Consider the following 15913-nt stretch of genomic DNA (forward strand, 5'->3'; position numbering starts at 1 on the left):
CCTAGGAAGAGAAAGTAGAAAGGAGAGAGTGATAATAGCAAGATTTAGGTGTGGAAATGAGGAGAGAGAGAATAAATATTGGAATGAGGATAGGATTAGAGTGTGCAGGACGTGTGGAGAAAAAAAGGAGACGATAGAGCATTTGTTGAATGAATGAGTAGAATTGAGAGACAGTGGCGGCTGGTCTGGGTAGGCAGGGTAGGTAGTGCCTACCCAAAATATTCAAAGTGAAAATGAAAAAATTACGTCTAATAGATTTATAAAAAAAACCAATTGCTGAATTTAATCTTAATCTAAGTTCTATGCAGAAAACCGTGAATAATTTGTTTTGTTAAATTATTATTAATTCAACGTTGCGCTTCAGTTTAGCTGGAGAGTTTAACGAAGGCAGGCGAGTCCACCCTGGATTATGGCCGACGAAGCTAGTGCGTACGTACGATTCTATCAGTTTCTGTGTTCTCTCGCGTCAATTCGAGCCGAGAGTACGACTAGGCTCTCGATCGCTGTTTGTTGTCCGGGTGGGCTAGCTTACCCTGGCAGTCCAAGCGTACCAGCGTACACACGTGCGCATGCTGTTATATGAGTTTGATAGCGTCTAATGCATTACTGAAAATATATTTTTTTCACGAATAAAACAAGACAACAGTGTCATCGATCATATGATTACCTTTTTTTTTAGATTGTGATAAAGCCAGACAATAAATTTTATACTGTTTCGTGTATTTGTATTTGTATTTGTCAATACTAATACATAATACATAGGTACTATCTAATAATAAAATATTTCAGATTTAATTAAATCTGAAATAAATGTTAAAAATAAAAACTAGGAAGGCGCAATAAGAAAGAAAGACCGTAAATTTTGAAATTTATTTATATAAAAATACCCATAGCCTAATAGGGTACTGGACACTTGAATTTTACTTATAATTTAATGAGCCTTATATCAGTTACTAGAAACAGCTTACATTGTGCGTAAATCAATATGAATCATATATGTACAAATAGTGTGATCTTAAGCTGTAGGCGATCGGACCTACCGTAACCAAGTGCAGGCTAGGCCTGCCTTACTGAAACTCGCACGCGCACATTGTCATAATATGATGAAAAACAAATAGTTCGAAATTTAAATAAACCATGTCCTGATCTGGTAAATTTACTTTATAATGAAAAGAGACGGTGCACGCGCATGTTTTCAACTTCGTGGTATCAAAAGTGCAATGGATTTCTGGAAGCATAAACAAGAATAGATTGTATTGTTGGTATTATTTATTATTTTGCGAAAACACACGGAGTCCGTGGAATTCAACCGGTTATAATAATTTGAAACAATTAGAATTAGCAATGTCAATCCAGAAACACGAAATTTCGAAAGAACACGTACACGCGGCCTTAAAATTCAGACTTTTTGGGAAACAACAGAGCATTGCATTGCTGTGTGATTTTCTTTTGTGCGATTTCCGAACTACATTAGACGTTGTTGTCCAGCCCTTCTGATTTGAACAAGGTATGTTTGCGGTACTAAAATTATGCCTGTTTCGCACGGAATATATTTTAACTATCATAATGGGTCGCACGTGGTTTGTTGAATATTCCCATCATATTGTATTAAATCCACAATTATCTCGACCATCCCCATGTATCACGCTTTTTAACATTTGTAAGCTTGTGAAGGAGAGTAAGGCCGCCTGGTTCTAGTTTCGCTAAATTTATAAAATCGTACGGATCACGTTTTTTTTTTTGTAAAATCAGGTGTAACAATTCACTAACGTTCCTAAAAGAAAAAGGGCACCAAGTTCTAAAGTCCCCTTTTAATTATTCCGAGTGACGCTTTTGGTGTAATAAGTACCTTAACACTGTAATCAAAATTTCAAAGTTTCCACTTTCCATGCCGGTAGCAACCAATTGTGTTTATATTTCAGTTGTCTCCGTGGGTTTTTCCTTAGCTAGGGATCTACAGGTGGTCTTGACCACCCTATTCGTCCGTTCAGTCGGATCGGTACATGCACAGGGATAATAATGAGGCGTGTACTGTAATTCGGCTAAACATTTTTTTTTGGTCCACGTAATGGTAAACAACAATGGTACCTAGAGACGGCCTAGAGGCGTACGTAAGTGGAGGATTAAGCGCCCTTTTACCCTTGACGGGAACTCAAGTTAAGGATTATATCAGTATGTTAATAATTACCTGAAGGGAATTTTTGTATTACCTTATGACAAAATACTCGTATAAGTCAGACGGGAATTCGAGTGCGCCTTAAGAGGCATCCACAGTGGAGAATGTGGTTGATTTTCTAATTTTATGTTTTATTTTCCCTAACCTCATAGAAATGTACCCCAAATGATTTTGCTTTGATATTGCTAACTGAACTGAAATATCTGTCATATTTATTTCTTGGTCAAAGTACAGGCGGCAAAGAACTAACGATAGTTAAAATTAATATTTCCAGGCTAACAAAATTTTACATTTTTTCAGATTTTGCTAATTCGATAATTTTTTATATACATATGTAGTTATATAAATACATTTATTGTGTTCAACTGTCATAAATTCTCATTTTTCTCCTTTGTAAACTGCCTCTTAACTGCCCTAAAGCAAAATGAGCAGGTAACGAACCGTTGCCCTAGACAACACATTCAACGTCACATTTATGACAGGTCTTGAAAAATTTGTCAAAACTGTCAAAAGCAAATGCGAAACCATTTTTAAAATATTTGGAAGCTTCAGGGACGTCGTTTCAAACAATAAAGATTTTTCATAGCAACGGAGAGCTGTAAATATTTATTAATTTTTGTGTTATATGTCTGTGTTATATTGTGTGAATTTGGAACAGCTATATCTAAAAGATATCCTTGCTTTTGTTGTTTATTTAAAATAATGTCTGGTCTGTTATGCTTAATATGAATATCAGTTAAAACTGTTCGATCAAAATATAATTTAATATAAAAATATGTTTTATTAGTCTGTCCGTATCCTTTGATATTTTTAATTTCACATTTTTTTATTTCATGGTGTATATAATTATGATAATGTCATGGCTCACTTGATAGAAAGACTTTTGGATCGCTCGGTATAAAAATAATAAATTCATTAACTTATTGCGTTCGGATAAACTTTTGAATGAGAAACGTTCCAATGAAATGGCTTGTGACTATCCAATAGGAGGATAGCGTCTATCCTCACTGAAACATAAGTATTTTTACAATTACCAATTTCTCCAATAGATGAAAAAATCTTCATTTGATCTGCATACAGCAAACAGGATACTGAAAGATCCTCAATTATGTCATTAATGAAAATATTGTAGATTAACGGTCCCAACACAGATCCTTGAGGCACACCAGAGGAGCATTCAAAAACATTAGAACGATGTCCATGAACACTAACAAACTGCTTACGACTAGCCAGGTAAGAATCCAAAAAAATTACAAAAGTAGAAGAGCAACCCAATGTTCCCAGCTTTCTGCCAATGTGTGCGAGAACATGAAACAAGGTGAAGGTGGGATAGAAATACGTGGCGGACGTGAACGAAATGTTGAGGAAAGCGCAAGCGGGGGTGGGGTCGTGGTGGGCAGGGAGAAAGTTTGGACCCTGGCGTTTGGGGACGACATGGTGATTGTGGCAAAGAGAGTGGGAGAGAGATGAAAGAAATGATGAGGAACCTAGGAAAGTATGTGAGGGAGAAAAAGCTGGAAGTGAAAGTTGAGAAGACGGAAATGATGGTGTTCAACAAGAAAAAGAGGAAGAACGAGGAGAGCGAGTGGAAGTGGGAAGAAACCAAGATAGAAAGAGTAAGTGAGTTCAAGTATCTGGGCTACACCTTCAACGACAGAGCCACGGACAAGGCGCAAGTGAGAGAGGTAGTGAGGAAGGCGAAGAAGATAGTTGGATGCATTTGGGGAATAGGAGAGAGAAAGTGGGGAGGTGAGTTCGGGAGGAGAATGATAATGTTTGAGAGCATGGTAGAGAACGTGCCGATGTACGGAGCAGAGATCTGGGGATGGAAGGAACAGGTGGTGGTGGAGAGAGTGCAAGAGAAATATTTGAGATGGGTGCTAGGAGTGGACAGAGAAACACTTGGGTACATAGTGAGGGAAGAGTCGAAGAGTGCAAGAGGAGCAAGCTGAGAGTGAAAGCGGGAAAGAGAGCGGCAAAGTTCGAGGACAGAATGGGCGGAAGGGAAGAGTGCAGGATACTGACTGAGTGCTATAGAGAAAAGAAAAAGAATGCGGATGAGAAGGGGAGACATAAGTACTGCAGAAGGAACGGGTGTGCCAGTGAGGAAGTGGAAAGATTGAGAGCGGAAGGAAGATGGATGTGTGTGGAGCTGAGCGAGAGGGACAGAGATACGGACAAGCAAGAGAGAAGAGAGAGAATCAGAGAATCGAGGTACAACAGGGAGTATGAGAGGTGCGTGACAGAGGAAGTTCCGGTGTACCTGGCGAAATTCAGATGTGGGAATAAAGAGAGAGAGAGAGAGAACAGGTATTGGACGGAAGAAGAAAAAAGGTGCAGGATGTGCCGCGAGGAAAGAGAGATGATCGAACACATGTGGAGCTGATGCGGGGAAATGAGAGACAGGGAGAGAAAGGAACGGAAAGAAATACAGAATGAAGACGGAAGGGAGATAAGATGGATGAAAGAGATATGGAAAAGGAGCGAAAGAATAGAAATAGAAAGGCGTGGGGGATAAAATTAAAATGTAATTTTTTGTTTTTGGAATTGTATTATAATCAGGAATTCGAAAGCCCGGAGGGCAAATAAAGCATAACGGGTGTTTTTTAACATTTGGCGTCGTAGTTGGCGTTGAAGAGGCGATTGTGAATGCACTACCCGGGTTACGGATCACGGATCAGCTGTTTAAATCTTACGTTTTTACACGGGTGGTGCGCTCTCAATCGACTCTCCAACGCAACCTTCCACAGCAGATTTTACTGAACATCCGCCTAATGCAACCGTCAGTTTGGTTGCCTATCTCAAATGAATTGACTTGTCCACTTTAGAACTGAATATAGCCATTTTACATTGCATATTTTATTGTATGTTCAGCGAAATAAAAAACTCACTGTATATACCACAGTGTATGTGCACCAAAATTGAGGCCGGAGAAAATTGTAGGTTTGCAGGCAGGAGATTTTAAGGAACAGGTGATTTACAAGAATTCTCTGCACCAAATTGTCCCTATCTACGTGAATATTTTGTAAAATATTCATTCTTGAATGACAACACTTAATAATTTCACTTGTCATTGCCGAAACTTGTAATTAGGACATATTGCAATAAATGGCTTTAAAAGAATAAACCATTGTCTTTGTTGACAAAGTGAGAATGTGTTTATGTAAATAATTTGTTTACTACTTAGAACGGTAACTAATATTTTGCACGAAACAGTCTTTAAAACAACCTCCTTTCATCAAAAAGTCATCATAACCAACTTGACGAACAATTCAACTGAACACTCGTTATATTGTCTATTTGGTTTTTTATTATGAATAATTTTCCTTCGCTCCCGACGCTGCGATACAGGCTAACCAATTCCCTGGTGCCCTCTCACTAGTGTGCGGTTGTGGGTTCTCGACGAAACGTTTAAATAATGATGTAACAGTACTTACAGAATAGTCACGAAGTTCTCTAAAATGTTCTCCTGGGGTTTCACATTCCCTCAATCACGACCTTCTAAATAGTCGAGACTCTTGGCTCTCTCCGACCTGTTCATTTGCCAGTTTTCGGCGTTCGCCGTTTGGCGCTACTTTGCAGGCGCCGAAATTGGCGCGAAACGTTAAATGTCAAAAAGATGACATGTAAAATGATGTTTCGAGACGTGTAAGGATTATAAAAAGACAAAAATATTCAATGAATTGCCTTCAGACAATATTCTACGGAATCGCTGGCTTGAAACTTTAAATATTTGCCCAGGTAGAGATTTCAAAAATCTTTTAATCAGCAATAGACTTGCATGTATAATTTAAAATGTATTTTAAAATTAGGTATTCTTCACTAACATAATGTTGTCGGCAAGCCTTTCTAACAGTGCTGCTAATGTACCGATCCCGACTGAAACATCCTGTCTCCGCAAACAGTTCTTTGCTTGCTTAAATCTTCATTTTCTTTTCCTTCGTCTACTTCCAATGTTGTGGGTATTAACAAGTACTGAATTCCGTGAAATAATTAAATTTAAGAATACATATGTATATTAGGAACGATTATCTATGCAATTAATATACTTAACTAATCGAAAATTTCGATTAAAATGTAGTAATCATGTTTTTACCCGACAAAGTAACAACTGGTGACAGCACAATGACAGAAAGTCAAGTTTCAAACCGCGTGGTTCCGAACTCAAATCGCCCGTTCGCTAGCGCCAAACGGCTTACAAGTGCATAATGGTATTTGCACGTATACACGTAATTTTAAATTGTTTACTAAGAAAACAGAAAAAGAAATGTTCTTCCATTTACCAAGAAATAGCAGGTTTTTTTTACAACTGCCTTTTTCTTTGATTCATTAATACATGGTCCAAGTGATATTTCATGAAACTATGTAGTTTACTAATTCTAAGTGGCAAATATTTGCAGTAGGTATTGAAAATAAACATATTCATAGCGGAATTGAAGGTCAGATGACGACAAAGATGAGATTTTTTTTATTTGTCACTCATTCACATTTTTGACGTAGCTAATGCAGTTGTCCCAAAATATACATACAAAGAACTAGCAACAAACATCAGGAACTTGTAGAGCGAGTACCAGAATAACGCAACAACTGCATAATGAACAACACACAAGATTTTAAGTTTCTTCTTTCCTTTAGGAATCGTGTCTAGTGTTTCTTTAAGTAAGTACATTCTAAGACCTAAGATACTATCTCGATTGTACTTGACCCAATCAGTGTCTTCCATATTAAAGTTGAACATTTTCTTATCTTCGTTTCTCATCTGGTCCCACAATTCCAAAACATTATCCTGCTCGAAAGACCATCTGCGAATCGCGAAATACGATATCAAGTCCATCGCCTTGTGCAGTCGCCGATAATTCTTGACAGCTCTGAGAAAAAGAATTGTCAAACGAAAGACAATTTTTAACAGTAACAGTTTACATCGTTGCTCTTCCCACACAGATGAGGACGAAATCGACAAAATACGCCACCACTGTGTGCAAGAAAAAGACACAAATCTTGTGCCAGAGCCTGTTCTCTCTCAGTTTGAAACACAAGTACCACACTATTTTTTCCGGCGGGACCTCCCAACCTATCGGTTTCACGATTTCAATGAATCTCCCTGAAAACAAATGTGAGTGGGTTTCGATAGTTCAAACAGAGTAGTACCCCAAGTAATAATGTTTTTGTTGTGACCGGTGTAGTTGTATATTGTGGTGGTACCGGATCGGTGCACCTTCCACGCAGCTGCTAAGGTGCAGTTCGCAACGTAATCAACCGGTACTAATAAAGCTGGACTGTTCTTTTTCGCGTGCATACTTTGCAAGATCCCCAAACCTGCGAGTAGTAGTATTCCAATCACCCCGTTCAGATTGTCAACCCATCCGAGTACCGGTTCTTCGATAGTACTGGTCACTAGAACAAATTGGTACCAAATTTTTGGATTGACGGGTTTGAAAATTACCGATAGCTGGACGTACTATAACCTTTGGTACTTGCAGACTGCTTCTCACCAAGTCCTCGGTGATGCACTTGGTGTAGATGTAGGTGTTCGGGTACTCTCCTAGCAATCTAGAAAGTTGTAATTGAAAGAATTGCGACAGTTTGAATTGCTACAACCGACTTGGATGTGATCGCTTGGAGAGTGTTGTCGTCGACATCATCCACCAAACCCAAGAAACTCTCAGATTTCATGGGTGGGGTGTAGAAGCGTTCCTCGATATGCGAGTGGACACAATTGGAAAACGCGGTAGAAACGTATACAAAAACCTTGAAGTGGTATTAAAAGAACAGTTGAAGCGTTTTCAAACTTACCTTCAAATTTTGCATCTCCTTTGCCAACTCCAAGACATCTCTAGTTGCTCTGACATTGTGCGAAGCTTCTTTTAAGGTCTGATCGAACTTGACGTTAGCTGCTGCGTGGATGACACAAGTGGTTTCTTTCTTCAGAAGCTTCACGTCCTGGACACCGAGGCCCAAGTGCGGTTTTTGACAGTCGCCACTGATCAAGAACACTTTCTCCGACAAGTTTTTACACTTGATTAGGTCGAAACACTTGAAGAGGAGAGTTAACAGAAGCCAGAACTTCACAAGACACTTACGGGATATTCGAAGAATTCCTCGAAACGTTTTTCGGGAGATTTGCCCTTTTTGGGTCGCACTAAAACATAGATTTTTTTGAGGTCCCAACATTGTCTCAACAGTTTTTCTATCAGGATTTTCCCCAAGAATCCTGTTCCTCCCGTCAGGAAGATTGACTGCTCCTTGTAGAACTTTCCGATTTGGGCGTCCGAGGACATTGTTGACGTACCACCTAAAAACGACCAAGTGCCGCTGTAATAAAAAAACAATGTATTTAAGTAAATTGGTTGACCTTGCAAGGGCAACGTATTTTTATACTCAGACGACTGACCTAAGGTTAAGCATATAAAAGCGTGATAAATTTACAATTTACATTTTCTTTGTTGTAATTTTTTGACTTCTTAATAGACCTGAGCAGCAATAACATTTCCATACGAGACAAGGTGACCCTTTAACACTTTTGAACCTGATGCTTCAACACAAAAATGGTTTCGTGTGTAGATGAAATACAGAATTATCTTCGATTTAGCAGAAAAAACGTAAAAAAAAAAACAATCGCCAATATACAGGGTGTCTAACTACAGTGTACAGGTGGCATGCGTTGGAATTTGCAATCACGGTGAACTCAAAGGACTTCTATCTTCATTTTGGATAGGACACTTGTTCAGAATACATGACTATGAAATTTTACTAACAATAGTTATCTTATAAAACAGGATACACATAATAACCTGGACTTGGACACCTGATATACTTTGACTGAGGTAAAATTGCAATACGAGAATTATAAAAATCTTTTAGTGATGATTGACTGACAGCTGACAGTGACAAAATAGTGAGTGACAGTGAGTGATCACAAAACTACAAAATTAGTAACTTTTTTTAAAAGTTGGCGATGCAACGTTGCCAGACGTTAGTAAGCCATTCCACAGACCACCAGACCTCCCTCGCCCTGACACCATAGATAATATAGTAATATACCACCATATATACGGGGTGATCAAGAAGGACTGTTTAAGTTGGTAACACTGAATTGTATTTTAAATCGTATAACAGGAGTAACTTTCGGTTGTTGATGGCTTGTCGTTGTTAATGCTATACCTACAACAGATATTTGTCAAATAAATCAACAAAACATATCCGGTTGCAGTGTTATAAATAACCGAATTAAAAAATTTTCTTAATTGTACTGCCAACTTAAACACTCCTTTTTGATCACCCGGTAGAATGCAAAGTCAATGTATGCGAAATTTTTTGGTTTTGAGAGCTTAGCTCCAAATACAAAGATGTCGCTTGTAATGTTTCTAGCATAGGTTTCTATAAATATGTATCATGTTTCCACGGCCTCCCAAATATATAAGACACTCGTCTCTTCTTCCGGCCAGTCGCATTCGAAAAATGTCTGTTTTTGATAACTGAAATTGCTATTGATAACGTAGAACATATAGAACGCAAAGTCCGTTGTAGATTTTTGAAAATCATACTCATAATATATTTCAAAACGAGTCTCTCGGAGACCGTGATTTTTTCTTTAAATTGTGACAGTAAAAAAATGTCAAAATATAATTGTCCAGTTTTTAAATGTTTTAATAAAAACTTCTCTAGGCACCGCTTTCCGAACCTTTTGAGATACATACATCGAAAACTAAACGCTAAAGACAAGGAATTTTTTTAAAGTTATCGAATTTGTGGAATTAATTTTACTCCAGAAGATTTTACCAGTGATGGAAGACCAAGTCATAGCGCCTATCCCGAACAACCTGCTTTTGAAGGTAAATAACAGTCAGAGTTAGTGGTTTGTGCTTTTGTATTTTTTTAAATGTATTTTTCTCGTTGTAAAAATAAATCAGTTTAAATATTAATTGATGTTGTTCTTATTAAAAAGAGTATCTACCTATTGGTAATTGAAGGTACTTATGAGGCATTTCCACTGGAAATGCGTCGTAATACAATACAATTTAGTAAAATAAAACAACAAAATCCATTTTTATTGTTTTTTTTTTTTTAATACTTAGCCCCAAAAATGCAGAGGGCGCTCTTGTTTTATTTCAAACAAATTCCCTAAAGTTTGCATTCTATATACGATAGTACCGGGTGATCAAGAAGGACTGTTTAAGTTGGCAGTATAATTAAGAAATTTTTTTAATTCAGTTATTTATAACACTGCAACTGGATATGTTTTGTTGATTTATTTGACAAATATCTGATATAGGTATAGCATTAACAACGACAAGCCACCAACAACCGGAAGTTACTCCTGTTATACGATTTAAAATACGATCCAGTTTTACCAACTTAAACAGTCCTTCTTGATCACCCCGTATATTATTATATTATCTATGCCTGACACTAAACAGAAAAGAAAATAAATAATTAATAATCGGCGAGGCCCGGCGAAAGAAATTAAAAAAAAAATGGTATATGCGAGTGACACTGCCGAGGTCACTGACAGTCTGATAAAAATGGCTATGTGAAAGAAATTGCCAAAATGGCGGATTGGAAGATAAAATTCTCGTTACGACCTTCCTTGGAGGTCCACGACCTGGTGGTGTAGGTGATCTGCCGCGGGTCTGCCCAATGTGATGTCCGGGCTCGCCAGGTGGGCTTTGGGGATCAGCCTTCCAACAGGGGCGGCGTGGGTTTAATCCGATTATGCGTTGCCTTTAAAATTTAGCGGAGTAGTTACAGAATACGCCCCACTGTCAGAATTTGAGAATTTTCTCCTGTGTGAACGGACTTTGGGTAAATGTCAACTTGTTAAAACGAAACATCAAGCTAACTAATTTTAAAGATTTTAAGCGATTTAGAGCCTTTAAGGGGCTCGTCGAACAAAAAAACGTCGTATTCAACTCGTTCGTGTGTAAATTGGGCTCTTTATGGCACTCGTGGGCCTTTAAAACTGGCCCACTCATAGCATAAAGAGCCCAATTTACACACCTATTTCATCTATTTTCACATAGGTTTCGGATTGAAAACTTTGCAAGACATTTATAAATAGAAAAATGTTGGGATAAATGGAATAAAAAAAATTAAATTAAAAATTGAAATTAAATCTTGAATGAAATGATTCACATGAGTTAGTTCTTCTGTTTTTCACTTTTTCAGTAAACATAAATTGTGCATCCATTTTAACAAGGTTTAGTACACTATGGCCCGGTTGTATAATAGTATATTAAAAGACAAGTTTCATAAGACCAGTCTTGAAGCACGAATGAGTGCTTCAAGGTCTTATGAAACGAGTTTTTTATACTATTTTTTGTAATTTGCCCTTTTTAAGCCGTTTTTAAACAAAAATGTTTACTTTCCTCGATTTAGGGAATTTTGTGGCGGTTGGTAATGTCCTAATTTTAAAAGTGAAAATTTGATCAAGTCTTCAAAGTCGCCTTTTGTTTTATCCAAATTCTGTCACAAAACACGAATATGGAAGATAATCTTTCATGTACGCCCGCTGAAATACGTGAAATTGCCAAAAATACGGTCACGAATTTGTTGCCTGATAAATCCTGATAAATAATTCTTTGCACATTTTGTAATTTAAACTGACACGCATGACGGATCAAGCTATGCCAACCTAAAAATTTTCGTAAAATGTTCCGTGAAATAATGGCTATAAGGACATCCCAGATGATGAGGTCGCGTTCGTTAATATGTCTATTAGAGAATCACAATGGAGGCAAATTACAAAAAGCTTAGTTAACATCGTGTCAGCTAACAACGCGTCAAGTCAGAAATCCGCCCATTTGATTGGCTGATTCAAATAAAATGTTAAAAATCCTCCAATCAGATCGCTTGACATTATGTTAACTTTAACAACGACTTGACATCGCTTTATACAACCGGGCCTATCATTTTGAAAGTGGTGAAACTATTAATATTCAACCCCTTTGCTTTCCTAAATTATGAAGAATTGGAATTCTATTGGTTGAATTTAATTATAGAAACAAAATTAAGGTGATGAAGTCTTAACAACAGAAAATGTGTTTAAAGTGTCACATCTGCCATAAACAATTTTTATCAATTGCTCCCACAACACCTTGTTCTTCTAATCATAAATGCGAGATTTGTCCAAACTCAAGAACTTTTGTTAGTCATGCTTTAACACTTCAGGATGCCATAAAGAATATTTTGTTAATTTATCACCGGTTGAAGAATGTTGTCAAGAAAGAATTGTTAACTCTAAATCTATTGTTCCTATACTTAAAAGAATTCCTATACAGTGACGGCTCGTTAGGGGCGGCAGAGTCGGCCGGGCCGTACCACACATAATTACGAATTTTATTTTCATATTTTCTGATAAAAAAAATGTTTACGTTCCGTATCCCACCTCCACTCGGCGGCACGGCAATTTTGCCGGAGTACATACACTATTACGGATAATACTATCAAGTAATAGTGCAGTGCTTATCAACATAATTACCGGCGTCTCGCCTCCGCATTTTGACTTTGTTGTGTATTATGTTCTGTGTCAATGTTAAGGAACTTCCTCACGATGTGACATGAGTATAATAATATACCTTTTTGAATTTCAACTACCAATGTGTTATCTAAATCCAGAATTTTTAAATTTTTAAAAAGAGATTGCGGTACTATTCCCGTTGCTGAAATAACAAGTGGTAAAATCGAAATTTTTTCTAAACACCAAAGATTTCTCATAGCAACGGAGAGCTCTAAATATTTATTAATTTTTGTGTTGTATGTCTGTGTTATATTATGTGAATTTGGAACAGCTATATCTAAAAGATATGCTTGCTTTTGTTGTTTATTTAAAATTATAATGTCTGGTCTGTTATGCTTAATATGAATGTCAGTTAAAATTGTTCTATCAAAATATAACTTGTAACTGTCATTTTCCAAACAACTTTCTGGTGTATAACTATAATGTGGTTGTGTATTCTTTAATAAATTGAATTTAACAGCTAAATTCATGTATAATTTTAGCGAATATATCGTGACGTTTTTTATATTCGCTTTGAGCCAAAACGGTGCAAGAAGAAATGATGTGTTCAATTGTTTCCCCTTCAGTTCCGCAAATCCTACATTTATCAATTATCGATTGTAAACCGCATATGTGTTTTTTATAACTTCTTGTATTTATAACACGATCTTGTATTGCAAATATAAAACCCTCCGTCTCAGGGTGAATATTTGATTTCTTAAGCCATGCATGAGAGGCCTAAATATTAACTTCTGGTTGTTCCAGTTCTTTAAAGTATCTCCCATGTAAAGACTTCTGTTTTATATTTGCTATAGTGTCAGGTATATTTGGCTTAACAGTATCTGAAATTATATTATCACTTAAATTTAAAGGTGTGTAGCCTTTATCGGCTGAAACCAAAGCATTAAAAAAGGTGTTATCACGAGCTCTATTGAGGAAATAATTTTTTAGTGAAGCAATTTGATTTTTTAGCAGTATTTCTAGATTTGAAAAACCCCTACCACCGTTTTCGCGTGGTAAATTAAATCTTTCAATAGCAGATTTAGGATGGTGTTTACTAAATTTGGTAAAAAGAACTCTAGTTTTAATGTTTACGTTCTGTAAATTAGTTTTGGACCATTTTATAACACCGAAAGAATAGGTCAGTAATGGAACAGCATATGTATTAACTGCTTTAATTAAATTATTACCGTTTAATTTTGATTTTAAAATAGATTTAATTCTTAAATAAAATTGCTTTTCTAAATTTTCTTTTATAATTGATTGTTGCATATGATTTGATTGATTAATACCTAAATATTTATAAAATTCTCCTTTATTTAAATTTTTAATGATTTCTCCTTCTTGAGTTATATATTCTAAATGTTCGTAGTGGCCGCGACATATTGATTGCATTTTACACTTATCAATACCAAAACTCATCCCAATATCATTTGAGAAATTTTCAGTTATTGTTACTAAAGATAAAATGTGATTCTTTGTAGATGCATAAAGTTTTATGTCATCCATATAAAGAAGGTGATTTAATTTGGATAGTGTGGTATTATTATGTCTAATATTAAAACCATGTCCAGTGCTATTTAATAGATTTGTCAAAGGATTAATGGCTAGACAAAACCATAAAGGACTTAAAGAATCTCCTTGATAAATTCCCCGTTTAATTTGAATAGGCTCGGATTTTAATTTAGTATTATTTATTGATAAATTTAAAGTAGTTCTCCAAAATGTCATAACATGGGATAAAAAGTTAATCAAATCCAAATTAATTTTATAAATTTTAAGAATTTTAATTAACCATGAATGTGGTACTGAATCATAGGCATTTTTGTAGTCTATGAACGCGGTATAAATATTTCTATTATTTTTTCTAGCTTGTTCCATTATTACCGTATCTATTATGAGTTGTTCTTTACAACCAAAACACTCTTTAACACAACCTTTTTGTTCTTCATTAAGTAGATTTAATTTTTGACAATGGTCGTAAATTATTACTTTAATGCAAGATGTCATAATTTTATAAATTGTAGGTAGACATGTGATTGGCCTATATTTTGATGGATTTTTAGTATCGGCATATCGGTATCTTTTGGTTTCAGATATGTTATACCATGGGCCAAAAACTCTGGAAATGTGTTAGGTTCCCTAATAAATCCGTTAAAGTGATCAAGTAAGCAGTTATGAATACAAGTAAATTTTTTTAACCAAAAGTTATGAATTTGGTCACCTCCAGGGGATTTCCAATTATGTGAACTATTAATATTTTTAACTAAAATTTCAAGGTTAATTTGAATATGATGTCGATTATTACTATCTGGTATATCATTTTCTAAATGAGGAATCCATTCTGCCTGATTATTAAATTGAACTTCATTTGACCATATGTTTGACCAGAATTCTTTAATTTCGTTTATATTTGGTGTACCATTATTAGTTTGAGTTTTATTATCTGTTAAATTTTTGTAAAACAACTTCTCATTATTTCTAAATAGTTTGTTTTCAAATTGCTGTTGTTTATTATTTTTATATCTTTTGAGTCATTATTTTTCTTCAAACCCAAATAACAACTTAAATTACAATTTACATTTCTGTCTCGTACCTAATTACATTGAACTGTGTACCGTATGTTCTGTAAATACACATATTAGTACCTATAAATACCTAAACGCATCCAGGATAGTTTTGATAAAAAAAAATGTGTGTGTAAATAAAAATCTATTTAATAAACGCAAAATTCTTCTAAACATAAATTATGATGTCTGTTCGCCTTCATCGTTTTTTTTAATTGCCTCAGTAAAGACCAATTTAAATTACATACTGAAGTTAAAGTTATTTTTTCACCATTACAAAAATTAAATGCATATGAATATTTACAAAACTACGACAATAATTGACAAAGCCGTTCCTAGGCTCCTGCGGCAAGTGTTTATTAAATAATAAATACATTTACGATGTATTTGAGAAATATTTTTAAACGCATTTGAAGAAATCAGTCACTCAAGTAAAGGTCGGCCAGTGATGAATAGATTCAGAAGTACGTCCAGCTGTCTCGTCTCACCAATCTTAAATAATGTTGTTGTAACTTGTAACGGATAGCTTAGCTCGTTTCACACAACCCCGGCAAAAGTTAATTTGGCCGAGATTCCGTTGCAGCGCTGTGGCGCTGCTAGACTGAGTGTGCGTTTGCGTAGTTTAATTCCTTAATTTCAAATGCTCGTCTGCTCCTAACCGTTTAATGTATCGTC

The 15913-nt window shown here is 35.8% G+C and overlaps 2 protein-coding genes across 3 annotated transcripts in view; one reads left to right on the forward strand and one right to left on the reverse strand.

Annotated features, from left to right (window-relative positions):
* Positions 1–3642: 3642 nt before the first annotated feature.
* Positions 3643–4562, forward strand: LOC138128321 (golgin subfamily A member 6-like protein 6). The gene is made up of 2 exons (XM_069044532.1): positions 3643–3925; positions 4015–4562. Exons 1-2 carry the CDS (start codon positions 3643–3645, stop codon positions 4560–4562), a joined length of 831 nt encoding a protein of 276 aa, XP_068900633.1.
* A 2039-nt stretch (positions 4563–6601) lies between these two features.
* Positions 6602–15913, reverse strand: part of LOC138127735 (fatty acyl-CoA reductase wat-like) — a 220339-nt gene continuing 211027 nt past the window's right edge. Inside the window, exons 3-9 of one of the 2 annotated variants that reach the window (XM_069043806.1) lie at positions 8257–8468; positions 7970–8209; positions 7779–7924; positions 7620–7726; positions 7325–7570; positions 7097–7277; positions 6602–7044 (exon numbers count right to left, since the gene is read on the reverse strand). In XM_069043806.1, the coding sequence (XP_068899907.1) occupies positions 6660–7044; positions 7097–7277; positions 7325–7570; positions 7620–7726; positions 7779–7924; positions 7970–8209; positions 8257–8468 (1517 nt within the window). In that variant the 3' untranslated portion in view covers positions 6602–6659. Of the gene's footprint in view, positions 7045–7096; positions 7278–7324; positions 7571–7619; positions 7727–7778; positions 7925–7969; positions 8210–8256; positions 8489–15913 lie in introns of both variants that reach the window. The other variant, XM_069043807.1, reaches the window with a different exon arrangement.

This window comes from Tenebrio molitor, chromosome 4 (genome assembly GCF_963966145.1).
Source record: "Tenebrio molitor chromosome 4, icTenMoli1.1, whole genome shotgun sequence".
Taxonomy (NCBI): Eukaryota; Metazoa; Arthropoda; class Insecta; order Coleoptera; family Tenebrionidae; genus Tenebrio; species Tenebrio molitor.